This window comes from Rhinolophus ferrumequinum, chromosome 8, assembly GCF_004115265.2.
Source record: "Rhinolophus ferrumequinum isolate MPI-CBG mRhiFer1 chromosome 8, mRhiFer1_v1.p, whole genome shotgun sequence".
In the NCBI taxonomy this organism is placed as follows: Eukaryota; Metazoa; Chordata; class Mammalia; order Chiroptera; family Rhinolophidae; genus Rhinolophus; species Rhinolophus ferrumequinum.
In genome coordinates, this window is record NC_046291.1 from 30038072 (window position 1) to 30054904 (window position 16833).

The window sequence follows — 16833 nt, forward strand, 5'->3', positions numbered from 1 at the left end:
ACAGACACTTATTTTCTTCCAGTTCTGGAGTCTGGTAGTCCAAGATCGAGGTGCTGGCAGGTTGGTCTCCTCTTAGGTCTGTCACCTTAGCTTGCAGATTGCCACCTACATGCTGCCTCGTCACATGGTCTTTCCTTTGTGCGTGTGTATCCCTAGGCTTTCCGTGTGTCCTCATCTCTCTTATGAGAACACCAGTAACACTGGATTAGGGCCCACACTAATGGCCTCATTTGACCTTAATCACCTCTTTACAGGCCTTATCTCCAAATACAGTCACATTCTGAGATGCCAGGGCTTCAATATATGAATTTGAGGGGGACACCACTTAGCCTATAACAGCTGGCCAGGCATCAGAGGACTCTGAGAAGAGTGTCCTGATCCAACTTGCGTTTTTGAAAAGACTATCTGGCGACTGTGTTGAGAAATGACGGCAGTGGCCAAGGGTAGAAACCTTGGGAGAAGGCAAGGGAGACCGGATAAGATCTAATCGCAAGCTCCAAGCAAGGGATGATGGTGATTGAACCCAGTGGAAACAGTAGAGGTGGTGAGAAGCGGTCACACTCTGGATATATTCTGAAGGTAGAACCCAATAGGATCTGCTAATGGGATAGGTATACAAAGTATAAGATAAAAAACAAGAGGAGGAGTCCAAGCTGACTTCAAGATCTTTGGCCGAACGACAGGAAAGATGGAGTCACCGTTTTCTATGATTGGGAAAGACTGAAGGAGGGGCATATGTGTCGTGGATTGAGCTTAGGACGTTTGAGATGCCTCTTAATATCCAAGTAGCAATGTCAAGTAAGTAGTTGGCTAAGCAGGTCTGAGAGGTCTGGGCTACGGGTACACACTTGAGAGTCATCAGCATGTACTTGGTCCTTAGAGCCCTGCACTCAGGTGAGATCTTCAAGAGGAATGGAGATAGAGGCAGGAAAGGTGAGAGAACCGCGCCCCAGAGTGCTCCAGTGCTGAGAGGTGGGAGAGACAGGAGGATCCAAAAAGGAGACTGGGAGAGAGTGGCCAGTGAGGCCGGTGAGGCGTTGTCTACCTGGAGCCCTGGAAGCAAAATGACAACAAGGTTCCAAGAAGGAAGGTCTGATTATCTGTGTGAAAAACTGCTGCAAATAAGTCTGCTGAGGGCTGCTGAGCAGTACTGTTGGATTTAGTAGCCCCGCAGCTTGGTGACAATGCAGGGAATTGTTTCAATGGATGGTGGTGGCAAAGCCTGATCAGGACAAGGGTCCATTGAATGGCTGTGTGAGTGAAACGCTTCCTTCCTGCCTGCCTTCTGTGCGCTGGCGCCCTGCTGGCATGGTCACACGTGTGAGGCTTATCTAACCTCCAAACTAACAGGCACGCTCAAGGGCTCAGGCACCCAGCACCTCTTGTTGGGAGCAACCCCACTAGGGAACACCCGCAGCTCCAGCCTGACAGCCAGCGTTAGCCCCTGCCAACACCAGCCTCCTCTGGCTTTGAAATACAGTGAGAGACACTGTGTGGCTATGTTTTAAATTCTCTACCAAAGATCTGCTAATTGTCTTTATAACTTCTCAGTAAAACTCTTCAAGGCAAATTCTTCCCTGAAACATGCCATTCTCTAAAACCAATTCAAAGTAGACACACTTGGTCGCTGTCGCCTCTCCTGGGCCTCCATGTCAGCTGGCCTCCAAGTCCGGTCCAGGCAGCGCTGAGTGGGGCTGGGCAATGGAGCAGCCAGGCACAGGGGGGCCAGCTGCTCCTGGCCTCTCTCTCGGGAAGGGGCTCAAGTAGACGCTGGCATGACCTCCACATGAAGACACGGAGAACCTGTTCATCAGTCGGCTTTTGACTTGAGCCTCAGGCCTCAAACACCTGATCTCAGCTGGGAATTAGGTCTGATGGTTATTAACCAAGATGGAACTGCTTCCAGCAGGTAAAGTCCTCCCAACCCCTTTCCCTACATCCAGAGTTACCCATGGACTCTGGACCAGTCCCACCCTGATATTGTGGTTGTTCTGATCGTGGGGAAATGGAGCATCTAAGCAGGTTTCGGTTGTCTCTCTTCACAGCAGTTGCCCGATGGTATGTGTACACATGTGAGTGTACGTTGAAGACCAGGGGAGAGGCCCTAAGCCCACCTACTCTCGTCAGCTCATCAAAAGCTAGTTACTCTTATTCTAATCTTGCAACCTTCTGTGTAAACTTCCGTCTAAATACTCTTTTGAGATTTGAGTAACTGATATTATGCTCGTGTTTCTGGTACCTGAAAATTTAATTAAAATCAGGGTTAGCACCAGATTGCAAACGAGTAACACTGTGCTTATCCTGAATTCACTTACCTGACAATTTCAGGGTCCCAGAACACCAATTTCTGGTGCAAATGAAAAGAAAGACAGTCGGGCAAAAAACATTCATGTCACCAAGAAACGTGAGATTTGAGATTATGGACCAGGCTCATCAGAGAGCCCTTTGGATCTTCACTCCAAGCCCCTTTGCCTTTGTGTCAGAAGTGGTTCTACTATTAGGCTAGTGACTAGTCGATTTCCCAGTTTTTCACTACCTGCCACTTTATTAGAACTTGTGTATCAGTAATTCCTGGACCGTTCAATATTCCCCATTTCCTGAAGTAGAATATTTTGAGAGCTGAAAGGGGCCTCAGAGATTATCCCAGGAATGTCACTTTTTACAGATGGGTGGCAGGGTCAAGGCTCAGCTCCTAAGCTTGGAACTTGTCTTTGCTCTCCAGCGGCTTCTAAGCGTGCCTTTCTCTTGCAGAGTGAAAATCCATTCAGGAAAACAAGAGGAGAGCAATAAATTGCCTTATGTGAGTAAGTCGGGAAGGGGTCAGTGGGACTAACAATTATTGACCACCTACTAAGTGCAGGCATGGGCTCTTTACACGTACTTACTTCACTGAATCTTTGAGATGATCCTCTGAGGAGGTGCTAAATTGCTGCATATAGAGTGTGGCTGCTAAGTGGCAGGTCCAGGACTTGAACTCAGCTCAGGTAGACCCCAGAGAGCATTAATTACCTCTCTACTGCCTTGTGTAGTTCCAGGAGAGTGTCCCAGGGAAACCAGACGTGACAATCAGTCTAGGCAGGGGACAGCTCATGCCCAGATGCAGAAAACCTTCTGCCACACTTGGGAACCCACAAATGCTGGGCGAGGGACTGTCACGGCACCCAGTGTGCTGGAGAAAGAGATGGGGACCAAACCCAGAAGGATCTTAACACCTGCCTAGGAAACGGCCTAATTCTTTCATTGTCTGGGAGACTTTAGGGAGTGTGATATAGGCAAGGGACCAAGTAAGATTTACATTTTAGGAAAAACATCCTCTGGTGGGATACAATTGGTGTTTTTTATCACTTTCTGCTTTTATCTATTTTCTTTTCTCCCCCACCCCCGTTTTAAGAAGATCATGCAGTCTCTTAATGGTCAGGAAAAAAATATGTCATAGCCCTCCAGATGGAGAGGATGATGAACTTAGGGGAGCCAGACTGAAGGCAGAAAGGCCAGCTGGGACGGTATCTCCAGAGCCAAAGAGACAGATGGCGGCCTCGGGCTACGTCAGGGGCAGGGGTGTGAGAAGAGAGGATGAGGTTCAGATAAATTGAGGAGATAACAATGACAGGACGTTTGGCACTGATGGGGTGTGCTGCATAAATCCAGAAGGAACAATCTTATCCTGGTCTATGCTGGCTGGTAGCCCTGCCCAGATTTCTGACTTGGCATCTAGTGGGAGACGGAGGAAGAACTAACTAAACTGTTTTGGGGTTGTTTTTTGTTTTGTTTTGTTTCTGTGCAAATATGCTAACATTTTCCCGTATGTTATTTTGTCTTTTCCTCACAAAATCCCTTTGAGGAAGAGTTACTATCCTTATTTTCTGATGAGGAAACTGAGGCAGAGATGTTGAGTAACTATGGGGGGTGGCAGAGCCAGGATTTAAACTCAGGCCTGTCTAATGCCAAAACCTGAGTGATTTCCACAGTGCTCGGCTGACTCCTGGCTTCTGGCCACGAAGGAGAAGGCAGAGGAGGAGCAGGGCTGGGACACAGAGTATAGAGTGGGTGGCAACGGTTAGGTTTTGCAAATGTTCAGCTTGAAAAGCCTACGGGGACATCCAGGACCCAACTGAGTCTTGCAACTAACTCTCAGGAGAGAGATCTGGGCCGGACATCCCTGGGTGACTGGGAACTGGGGAAGGGCACAGGAAGGACTTGGGCTCCCATCTCATGTCTTTGTTTGTAGATGTGAGTAGGGCACTAGTAGAAGATTGGGAGGGATCTCAGCACTCCAAGTCTGCAATAGTATCTTATCTTACACCTTGGTGTCCAGGAAGTGATCAACGTGTCGCCTGGCTTTCGCCTCATTCAGAATAGGGAGCAGATTTCTGTCACCTTGGGAGATGAGGTGTTTGAGAGGAAAAAGAAATCAGAGATCATGGACAAAATCAAATTTTCCAGGTAATGTGTTCGGACCAACATCCAGCTCCTCAGAAATATCCTTGCCTGGCTGGGCCTGGCTTCAAGGACAACCCCTAACATTCATGCCCAGTCTACACGACTGGGCATTGTTCTAGAGGTGTTGCAAGATTACTTCCTACCTCAGCCCTGTGCCTGCTCCTCTCTCGCCCACTGTCTTGCTCCAATCCCCTTCTGGTCAGGAAGAAGATCAAGTCAAGCAGCTGATCAGGAAAATAATTAGGTATAACATAATTCATACTAAAGGAGAGCAAGTGTTCCTGGAAGTAATGAACAGATGAAATATTCATAAAATAGTCCAAATTTGTAAGATGGGAACTAAAAGTAAAGTCAGGTTTCTGGTAGGCCCAAGTATGCATCTCTTTTCCATTTTGTCCAAAGGTACCACTTAGTCCATTCCTCTGAGAGATACAGCATGGAAGATTCTGGCCTGACTCCATCCCAGTTAAACCCACGGTCATACTCTCTGTCATTCAAGTCCCACCCACTCTGTCCTCCAATGCCATGTAAAGGCAGTCCCCACCTCCTTTTCATTCTACCTCCTGAATCTCTCATTCATATCTTCTCCTTCCCCATCTGTTACTTCCTGCCTGCACGATTGCAGTGGTTTCCCAATGAGTGTCTCTTGCTTGGGCTTTAAATTGCGGTGAAAATTATTTTTCCAAGACAGAAATCTAAAAGATCAACAATAACCACAGAAAACACACACATCACCTACCTAGTTGTAAATGTACAGAAAGGATACAACCAAACTGTTAGCCGTGGTTTCATTTAGAAAGAGATTCAGACTGGAAATGAGGCTGAAGGACACAGAAGCCCATGGTTGAGTGAGTCCACTCCACGCATGGAGTCGCCCTGAGAAACCAGACGCCAGTCCCCGTCTTCCGTCCAGTGGGAACACTCAGGCCCTGTTTTGTTGGCTCTGCTCACTCACGACGCTCCGCAGGAGGAGATGAGCTGTGTGCCCACAGCCAAACCAGCGTCCTCAGCTACCTGTTGGCCTCCTAAGAAAGTTGTCGCCAGTTGTAGCATAATGAAACACAACAGCACATGCTTGTTTTATTCCCTGTGAGTAGCTGTGAGTATTGTTTATACTGAAGACCATGTTCAAAAGACGGGGGAGTTCCTCCTATTGTTCAACTTTCTCATACCCTTTCTTCTTTTTCATACCTTGATGCTTTCTCCTACATCCTTTTGTTTTCTCATCTTCCCGAGTCGAGGACCTCTTCTCTACTGCACTGCACACAGCGCTGCCTGCCACCCTGTCCACTCCAGCTCAACTACATAGAGACGAATAATCTTATAGACATTGTGGAGACCCCAGGCCCCCAAACCAGAAAACCTTTATCAATTCTGAAAGCCACTCTCTTAAATCCCCTCCTCATCCAGTTCTGGACCATTGCTTGCCTATTGTTCACTGTCAGCATCAATCCTATGCCCCATCTTCTCATTCCCTAATTTTTTAAACTTTTCCCTCCCCCATTTCAACTATCATTACCAAATCCAGGTGAAACCTTAGTAGATTTCTGACATATTCCTCTTTCCCTTCTATTCATAGGCCACCAAACCACTCCAGCTCACTTCTGGCTAGCTTACCATGTCTGAGGGCCAACCACCCTACTTCCAAATTCCTTCTCCCAGACCACCCTTCTATCCCAACCCTCCCACCCCAGTGATGGGGGAGCAGGTGCAGGACATGGTCTGGCTCTGACCAGGCCCAAGTCAGTCATGCTCAGGGAAGGACCTCACTGGCACAAAATGGAAGCTCTGCGGGTGATTAAAGAATTACTTATCCCATAGGACTGATATCATTATTGATCTAGAAGAGCAGATCTCAGAGCTGATGGTGATAATAGAACAAATGAACAGAGAACACCAGTCTGTCGAAAAATTGGTGAGTGACCCTTGAGTTAGTGACCCTTGAGTTAGCCAACATCTCTGGATAAAGACCAATATTTTCAGATCAACTGCTATGTGCCAGGCATGATGCCAACCACTTGACTCAGGCGAGCCATGTTGTGTTGGTGACAGCTCTGGAGATAGCACCATAGTCACCCAGTAATATTTCTGTCTCCGTCCTCATCCATAATTGCAAGAACTCAAGTCCCTCCTCAACGCCTATCTTATATTCTGTGAGTTCTCACGGTGCCTCTGGTATGTTCAATGCCAACATCCTCTCCACACCAGGGGGCACCAGCAATTTCCCATGGGGTCTGCAGAGGCCTTCGTGGACAGTTAAGCTTCAGAGGTTACAGAGGCTCCTGCTTAGGGCACCAGCACGGTCAGAGCTTCCACTGTTGCTCAAAAACTACCCGGGAGCCTCCAGTGCCCACTTCCTGTTGTTGTCAAAACTACCAAAGCCTACACTTCAGTTTCTGCTGAGGTCAATTGCACTCCGTGTTTCCTGGGGATTTAGGAGACACTTCCTTTAAATTTTACCATCTGTTTTATCATAGTCTCCTCTTCCCCACCTGGAACAGGTGTGCCTGGTGGCCTGGGCTGGAGTGATAAGCCAGAGCGATAAGCAGAAACATCTCCCCCCCCGCCAAGCTCCCTCCCCCCAACCACACACACACACTTGCCTGTTGTTGAAACTCAGTTGTGAAGGGTGGTTTCCAAGCCGTCCACCCCTTACCCTCTGATATACCCCGGATGCTTCTGAATCCTACAAGGGATATCCTCTTTGCACCAGCTGGCTTATGACTCAGACTAAGCCCTCCCCTACTGCTGATTTATTACTATATTTATCTGCAAGTCCTGCCAGGTTTATGTTTCCTCCTTCAGAAAGGAAATGGAGGAAGTTAAATAATTGTCTTAAGATCACTTATCTGATCAGTGCTGTATTATTGGGCAAAATGTACATTTTCAGTCACTGAAACATCAACCCTGCTGAAGATATAGTTAGAGATTATTCTAGGGAGGGACCTCAGATGGTGATCCTTAAAATTCTCCCACCTGTGAACATTGCAAATTGTTGTGTGACCCTGTGGAAGGGAGGAGTGCTGGTGCCAGGATTTAGTCAGAGAGGGACAAGAACAAGCCCTGAATCCTTGTCTCAGCTGGCAGTGGATGCTGACTGGTTTGGAAGTGTCCATTCTTCCTGAGACACTGACCAGAGGATCTGATGTGTTCGAATGGAGGGTACCTGGAAGTGAGCAAATCCTGCCTGCCGAACAAACCATTCTGCCAACAAGGATTTATTAACAGTGGATTTTACGTCCATTGAAGGCAGAGTCTGAGGCTTAGGCCTCATTGGCTCTTCTAGGCCAAGCCCTTTCTCAAGAAACGATTGTTCAGTTGAATTACATATGTGAAAGTCCAAAGGCCATGCTCTTACAAAGAGGTGACAGCCCAGCAGAGGAGACCAGACCTGCTCACAAAACCATGTTGTGACAGAGATGGTTTCTGTGCACCAACGTTATGAACTGATTACCTACCAAACAACACAGAGCAAGGCAAGAATTGTTCTGTTCCCTCAGTAATCCTGGAGAGGCATGGGGAGTGGGTGTACCCCGTCAATGGGAAGACTTCTCAGAAGTTGCAGATTGGAGGGGGAGCGGGGTCCTCAATCTTGTGTGGCTAATGCTGGCCCCATTTCCAGCTCTCCAATGAAATGAATCTCCGCTGTGCTGAGATGCAGAAGAACTTTGAAAACAAGAACAGGTATGCTTTCAGGAGCCAGAGCCACAGAGACAAACCAAGGAGAGGTAAAAGGAGGTGTGTTGTCTGTGTGGGTGAAGAAACCCACAAAATCCTCTTTGCACCACCTGCTGGGCACCAGAGCGGCCTAACTCAGTCCTCCTAACTGAGTCATAAACTTGCTTTTTTAAAAAACAAAATTTTAATTAATTAATTAATTTCTTTATTTTAGAATCGTGAATGAATTAACTTATTTTCTAATAAACGAGTTTTTTAGACTAGTTTTAGGTACACAGTGAAATAGAGAGTAAAGTACAGAGAATTCCCATACACCCCCTGGCCCCACACTCACACAACCTACGCTATTATTGACATCCCGCACCACCATGGTGCATTTGTTACAATCGATGAACCTGCATTGACACATCATTGTCACCCAAAGTCCACATTAGGGTTCACTCTTGGTGTTGTCAAAACATTCTGTGGGTTTTGACAAATGTATAATGACACGTATCTACCATTATAATATCATACAAAATAGTTTCACTGCCCTAAAAATCTTCTGCGGTCTGCCTATTTATCCCTCTCTCCCCCACAATCCCCGGCAACCACTGCTCTTTGAGTGTCTCCATAGTATTTCCTTTTTCAGAATGCCATATAGCTGGAATCATACGGGCCACAGCTTTTCAGATTGACTTTGTTCACTTACTAATATGCATTTAAGGCTCCTCTATGTCTTCTTTTTTTGGCTTGACAGATCATAGAGCCTTTCATTTTAACATTCATCTTGAACACTGCAATAGAGCCTGGAGAGACCTTGGACTCTAAAATTATATTGGGAGCTAATGCAGTCCATAGTTTCCCAAGAGAACTGTAAGCAAAGACCGTGCTGATAGGAGGTGTCTATGGCACCCCCTGGCTCCATTCAAAATAGTAATTGGTGAAAATAAGACTCCTTTCCCCCTTCTCTGGGTAGATGCCAGGAGAATGCATGAGGAAGTGAGGGCCCCACAGCCTGCACACTGGCTTCCTGTGTGAGGGAGAAGAGGTGGGATCAGGTGAATGCAGCAGTTCAGCTTTGGATTTCTTTTCACTGATGATTGTGGCTTTCTCTTGGGACCCCAAAGGGAGCTCAAAGAGGCTCATGCAGCAGAGCTCACTGAGTTGAAGAACAAATACAAAGCAGCCTTAGAGGCAGAGAAGTTGGCTGCCCAGGAAAAGCTAGGTACGTTTGGACCCGAAAGAATGACCATGGTGAAGGGGCGGGAGAAACTCTCATGTCCATGGATAGGTAATAGCTAGGCTTTAAAGGTTTCCTCCTAAAGCTCAGGGAGAGGGAGTGATTGAGAATGAAACTGGAAAGAGGGAAGCCATGTCTACCAAAGTCCTTCCTACACCCAGAAGAGGGAAGCCATGTCTACTAAAGTCCTTCCTACACCCAAACCTTCCTGCAAACAAGTTTTGGGATCTGAGCAAGTCCCTTAATCCTAAGTCTCAATTTCCTCATCTGCCTTTATCAGAATGATAAGAATGTAAAATTATTTTTAAAAGTTCTACAAATATAATACTATTCTAATTCAGCAAGTTTCCTCCTGCAAAATGATGGTGCTTCATTAAATCTGATATTCGATAATTTGTGTGACCTTATAATTCAGAAGGGTTGTGTTGGCCATTTTTCCCATTGTTTATGCTGCTTTGGAGAAGACGGAAGTGCGTCTTCTGAGTTCGGAGTTTATAGACTTATCTCCATAGAAAGGAGAAATTCTGTAATGTTTTCCCTTTCGTTTGCCTTGCACTTTTAAAAGGTGCAATTTATACCTTGCTGATTCCCTAGCTTTTTAAAGAGAATGTGTATTATTTTCAAAATCAATGTACACTACGAAATGTTATTTTAAAAAGAGTGAGGCAGGTGCATGCTACAAAGTTTTGGTCCTCTTCTTCCAAAGATGCAGGTTTACCCTGGGAATTCGTTCTCAGACTTGTTCAGATTAATTCTCATGAGAATTGCCTGAGAAGCATATGATCAACAAATACCTGGCTTCTCCTCTGAGAGCTCGATTCTGTAGGGTCCAGGCATCTGAGTTTCTAATAAGCTTCCAGAGTGATTTCTGAGGCACACCATGGTTTCACCACGTAGAGGATGAGTTTGAGGTAGGGAAGGTGTGCAGGAGACCTCACATTTGTATTTGAAAATGTGCATTTCAGAGCAATAATGATATCCTGTTTTCCTTTTGTCCAGAGGAAATGGAAAAGGAATATAAGTATTTGAAGAATGTGTTTCATACGTATCAGGTGAGATTCAGAGTTCCTTGGTGGTTTATGAGAGTAACAGAAGCAAAGCTCATTGCTGGCTGATAATGTTGGGATGAATCTAGAGCTCTGGTCCAGAAAATAATTTCCTGAGATTCTGAACAGCATTCTTAGACCTAAGTGGCACTGATTGCGCCCGGGAAGAAGAGTGAACCTGGGAACTATGATAGTTTTCATGAATGATAAGTCAGTCACCCAGACCCTAAAGAAGCCCATTGAAAAATGTTTGTGATTACAAAATTAATACCTGCTCATTGTTTTTTAAAAACTGGAAATACAGAACCAACAACGGCAACAACAAAAAGAAAGAATCACCACCCCAGGACAACTGCTGTTAATATTTGTACTTTGTGACATCTTGGATTTTAGTAGAGTGCTAGGTCAAAAGGAATAACCATTGTAAAGGTCTTTGATACATTTGACCAAATTGTCGTCCAGAAAGACCACTCTGCACTCACTACTCCCACAAGCAGAACGTGGGAGTGCTCTAGCCATCTCAGAACATAACCCATTCATTTAATCAGCTAATTGGATGGAGGTCCAGGGACACAAATTTAGGGTAGGAGTTCTTCCTGAGAGATGAGAGAAGGGGGGATGGATGTAGACAGGGAAGGGCTGAGGGAGGAAGCCTTCATCCTAGGGTGACCAGGTTGGCCCAGGACTTTGGGGATTTAGCACTGCAAGTCTGGAGTCCCAGGAAACAACTGAGTCCCATGCAAACAAGGCCAGTTGAACACCCTAACACCCTATCGAAAGAGGAAACCAAGTGAAGCACCAGCACCACCTCTGAAATTTGATATACCACTCACAATTTTAGTTTTGAGCTTGTATCCAAAACTCATTTTTCAAGAATGTACCTTGATACAGTCAGGAAAAAACGTCATAGAGCAGAGTCTAAGAGAAGTGTCAGGTTGATGAGCAGGTTAGCTGCCCCAGTTTCCTAGGTATACTTTGTGTTTGCTTCAATCTGGGCCTCTCCAGAGAGTTTGACCTCTATAGAAACACAGCTGCCCACTAGTCATGAAAACAATAAGAGAGAACAATTTAAATGGCCACAAACAATTACAAAGGAGCTCTGATGCCCAGGCGCTGTGTGAATTCTGCAGCTAACCTGACAAGGAAAGGAGTCAGGATTCTGAGACCTTAGTGGCAGCATCCGGGTCCTGGGCCTGCTCCCTCCTGCGGTCCCACCCTCATGAAGTCTGAGCCAACCAATAAGGGCTGGCATCTTATTTAGGCTTATTTAACCTCAACCACAAAGGAAGTTAGATTTGCTGTGGGGCATGGGCACTCTGAAAAACATCCTATTGTTTTCTAAGTGTTCAAATTAGCTACTAGACATTTCCCTTCTTTCTTCACGTGCTATTTATAAGTGATTCATGATTTAGAGGGAGCTGACGTGAATCTTCAACATGGGGAACCCTACTGTCTCCAAAGAAAGCTCCATTCCAGTGGGCAAACCCTGTACAGAGACTGACTTTTAGGTTCTTCAGGCTTTCAGGGTGGTTAAGCTGGAATGTACTTCCAGCAGTCACCCAAATGGGGCCCCTCAGCCAGGATCTCAGGTGACGGGAGCTGCAAAGGGCCCAGTGCTGTGCCTTGGGCAGTGTGCAGCCTCTTTCAGGACCCTTTTACTTCATGATGCCGTTGTGCCTCCACAGGAGAGCATTTGTGATGAAATGGAAGATAAGTGGTCAAAGAAGAAGGCAGAATGGGAGAAGAACGAGCAGTTGGAGCGGGAAAAGATCCTGCTCCACCAAAGTGAGTACAGAAACTTCTGACTTCCTGAGGACAGATGCACCAAAAGACTGCACTTAAGCTTGGTCTCAACTCAAGGAAGGCAGCTTGCATTCACTCAGGGTGATGAGCCACATGGCTGGTGCCTGGTATTTTTAAGAAAGTGACAGAGAGTCTTTTATGAAGTTCTACCACCTGAGATTCTAAGCCTGAATCTACCAAAACTCACTGGTTCCAAGTTTGGCCATCATAGGCAGGAACCAGCTTTGGGACATGTGGAGGAATGTAGACTTGTCATCTGGATGCAGGTGACCCCAAAGTTCCAGGAAAAAAAGTCCTTGAATTAGAGTTTCAAATATTCAGTTCTTGAGGGCGGAGCAACTAACTCTGTTGTACTGAGAGCCTCTATATTCCCACCACCCGCAGAGGAAGCCATGTTTGATATATTTTTAAATTCAGGTATAATTGACATATACTATTGAGTAAGTTTAAAGTATACAACATAATTGGATACATTCTATTATGTATTTTTAATATTTCCAACACTCAGCACAGTGCTGGATCACGCAAAGTGCTCTGCAGGTGAGCCTCCAACCCCCACTGAGCATTTTTAATAGCGGAAAAAGGAGAGAGGGGTTTATGGAGACTCTGCTCCCTGACGTAGAGGACTGGCTGCGGCAGGAGTGGGACCTCTACAAACATATGCCACATCCCACCCCAACCCAATTCATATCAGATTTAGTTGATTTTTAACAAATTACTCATTTAAATGCAGATATCCCTGGAAAAGTTAATCCGTAAGGCCATTCCCACCTCGGTGGGGACGCTGGACTGCTAGAAGGTAGCGGCATGAAGACCCTGGCGCTAAGGCTGGGGGTGGAACACGAGCTGCTCCTGTGTGGGGCTCTGCAGAGAATCCTGGTTTAGCATAGGCCAGGTCATCTCCCAGACTCCTCGCTACTCATACTACACTCGTCCATGTTGTCAGAGTCTAAATTAAGATGGAACAACCAGTTTTGGAAAAGCAGAAGTTAGCTGCTCAGAATGTAGCTCAGTCTAGACTTACCCTGTGAGCCCAGGAGTTGCCTCCTTCTCCATCCTCAGCACCAAGAAATTGGTGTTAGTGCCTCACCCCTCCTTCCTCCTGTTTAGTACTGGGTCTCTGCTGGCAGGTTCCCCTGCCCTCCGCCTCCCCCCTCCCCCAAAAAAAATTTGTTTAAGCCTACCTCTACCCCAAGGCTAAGTACAGAATGAACTGTATTGCTAGGAAAGTCACCTTAGCCAAGAGCTGTATTTTAAGACAAAGATATTCAAGAAAGCGTAGTGGTTACTTCAGCAGAGGGAATAAACAAAATAATAAGCAACAGATCCAAAATAAACTACACAAAAAGTAGCAAAGACCTTAGAGGTCAATCCCATAGGGCTGCTGTGACGGAGCCTCCATGGACTGACCTCACTCGCAAGCACCTCCAGGCCGAACGCCAGACTGAAAGGACCTTTCGTGTCACCCAGTCTGAGCTTTCTGTTATCTTCAGATATTCTGGTTTTCTCTCTGCATCTGTTTTTCCCACATGTACACATATATGTGATCTCTTCTCACTTCCACAGAAAATCAGATAACAAAAAGGTTTGAGTTAAAGTCAGAAGAAGAAAAGAAGAGAATAAATGACTCCTACAGTGCTGCCTTGGAGAACTTCAATCGAGAGAAGGAGGTAACTCAGCCCAACGCACATCCGTGGTTGAATGTCAGGTCTAAATGGGACATTTGGTTCCCAAGTGTGCCTCTGTCATTAGGGGAGCTTTTGTCCTTCTGGCATATTTCCCCTTTCCCCATATATGCAAGTAGACTGACAATCTTGCTGTCCATTATCTAGAAAGTCTTAACACGGGGTTATTGGAATGAAAAGTGTAATTAACAGAAAATAGAATGCGAAACATGTACAGAAATTGAAATTCCCTAGTTGGCCAAAATCTCAGACTCTGAATGTCCTTCTCATCCTTGACTACAGCTGAAGAGAAAGGGTATTGTTGCAAATTAAACTAAGCAAATGTGGTCATGTACAATTCTTAATAAAGCAGAGTAGCTACCTTAGTAAGGGTTAGCTACTCCGGTTAGTCACTCCCCCACAAGCTTGATACCGATTCCAGGTTATGATGAAAGCAGATCCCAGACTAAACATGTGGACATTTACTAAATGAATATGCATTCGTCAGCATGTCTAAGCACTTATACCACCAGTTCGCTGAGCTTTTGGGTTCATGAAAGATTGACCAGAAGTATACGTGAAGGTATTACAAAAGTAGGATTCTGTAACCACTGTGTCAGCATCAGGCGACCAGAGGTCCTCCTATGCAGGACCTTTTGGGGATCAAGTCTTAGACCCCCATCTCCAAGTATACAAGCTATAGACTTTGTTAGATTCTTGTGCCCATTTCATGCAAAGTGGAGAGTGACTCTAAAATATTTTAGATATCTTGAGCCCATTTTTAAGAGCCCATTTCTAACCCTCATGCCAATTGAAAAGCCACTAATTTCATCAATAAAAGCCCCTTTATGGCATCTACTATATTACTGAGCAAAACAATAATGAGGAGATGGGGCAGGCTCTGCAATATGTCCGGTGCTTCTGGGGTCTGGCTTGCTCAGATGTCTGAATAAGAAGTAGCAGTTCCTCTAGTGGGAAGAAATTTGATCATCTGCATGCATGCCTTCTTCCTCTAGTGACACTGACTATAAATCTGACTATAAATCGGGCGCCCTCTCTCTCTGTCTCTCTCTGGTATAAGTGACACTTAGCAAAATGCACAAATATTAAATATACAATGATGAGTTTTGACAAATGTATACATCCATGTAAGCAATACCCAAATCAAAATCTAGGACATTTCAACCCAGAAAGCGCTCTTGTGTTCCTTTCCAGTTATGCCCGATCTCCCTAAAGACTTACCCCAAAACAACCACTCTTTTGATTCCTACCACCATAGATTAGTTTTATTTACTTTTAAACTTCATAGAAATTTGAATTATATAGCATATGCTCTTTTGTGTATGGCTTCTTTCCCCCTAATGTCATGTCTGTGAAATTTATCCATTTGTTGTTGATAACAGTAATTTCTTCCTTTTTATTGCTCAGTAGTATTTCTTTTTAGGAATATTGCACAATATGTTTAGAATTTTCCTGTTTTGGAAATTTGAGTTGTTTCCATTTTGGGGCCTTTTACACATAAAGCTTCCATAAACACCCTATACAAGTATTTTTGTAGACATATGCTCTTATTTCTCTTGGGTATATACCTATGAGTTCTATTACTGGGATCTAGGGTAAGTATAGATTTAACTTCATAAGAAATTACCAAGCTACTTTCCACAGTAGTTGGACCATTTTGCTCTTGCATCTTAAATATACGAGAATTCCAGTTGCTGCATATCATCAACTACAGTTAGTGTTGCCAGTCTTTTAATTTTGACGATTCCAGTGGGTATAAAGTGTTATTTCATTATGGTTTTAGTTTCCCTGGTGACAAATTATGTTGGTTAATTTTTCATATGCTTATTGGACCATATATACCTATGTCTTCTTTTGTGAAGTGTCAGTTCAAGTCTTTTGCCATTTTTTAAAAACTTGGGTTGTTTATCTTTTTATTATTGATATGTATAAATACTTTTTATACAATGATACAATTTGTCAGATATATGTGTTCTGAATTCTCTCTCACAGCCTGTGGTTTACCTTTTCCTTTTTGCATGTTGTCTTTTGATGTGCAGAAGTTTTTAATTTGGGTGAAAATCAAACTACCAAACTTTTCCTTTTATAGTTACAGTTTTTGTGTCTTCTCTATCAAATTATTGACTATTCCAAGGACATGAAGATAGTCTTTTCAAAAAGCTTTTTAATTTTAGCTTTCATGATTCTATGATCCATTTTGAATAATATTTGTGTGTGGAGGGAGATAGAGGACATAGGTCTTCTTTTTTTCCCATATGGGTAAAATCCATGGATTCCCATGGATATCCAGTTGTTCCAGAATGATTTGTTAAAAAGCTTTTCTTTCTCCACAGAGTTCCCTTGGTGTCTTGTTGTATTTGGAGAGGAGAATAGGTGGACTCTCTATTCTGTTCTATTCAACTATTTGCCTATGTGAAATCACAGAGTAAAAATCTTCTAACTTCACTCTTGTTTTTTAAGATTATTTTGGCTATTTCATAGCCTTTGCATTTCTATATAAATTTTAGAATTATCTTGTCAAGAAAACCTGCTGGTATTTTGACTGGAATTGACTAAATATAAATTCAATCTGTGGAGAATTGGCTATTTAACAGTATTAAATCTGTACACTAACAAGAAAAGCCTTTGACGAAAACATAATTTATTTTAATATTTGTCAATGTACTGAGGTTGAACATGAATGAGATTTTTCATTATTTAATTTCAACATGTTATGTCATTAGTTTATAATGTGTACATCATAAAATCAATACGTAAACTTTGGTAAATATTATATTTCTGAATCCTATTCTGGCTTTCTTAGTTTTTGAAAGACGTGCCAGAACCCAAGTGCTGACCTTTTCCAAATAAAATTATTTTTAGGAGCTCTTGAAACAACATGAAAAGGACACCTTGCAATTAGAGGAACTAAAAAAGACCAAAGAGGTAAGCTTTTTCATTATTCCTGTGGAATTAGCAT

General features: G+C 44.2%; 1 protein-coding gene across 4 annotated transcripts in view; it reads left to right on the forward strand.

Annotated features, from left to right (window-relative positions):
* The window catches only part of FLACC1 (flagellum associated containing coiled-coil domains 1), a 29357-nt gene that overhangs the window by 7862 nt on the left and 4662 nt on the right, over positions 1-16833 (forward strand). For 2 of the 4 annotated variants that reach the window (XM_033111494.1, XM_033111493.1), the window contains 9 exons: positions 2752-2800; positions 4316-4443; positions 6262-6355; positions 8063-8178; positions 9228-9325; positions 10340-10392; positions 12072-12171; positions 13756-13859; positions 16737-16799. In XM_033111494.1, the coding sequence (XP_032967385.1) occupies positions 2752-2800; positions 4316-4443; positions 6262-6355; positions 8063-8178; positions 9228-9325; positions 10340-10392; positions 12072-12171; positions 13756-13859; positions 16737-16799 (805 nt within the window). The remainder of the gene's footprint in view (positions 1-2751; positions 2801-4315; positions 4444-6261; positions 6356-8062; positions 8179-9227; positions 9326-10339; positions 10393-12071; positions 12172-13755; positions 13860-16736; positions 16800-16833) is intronic. The other 2 variants (XM_033111495.1, XM_033111496.1) reach the window with 2 other exon arrangements.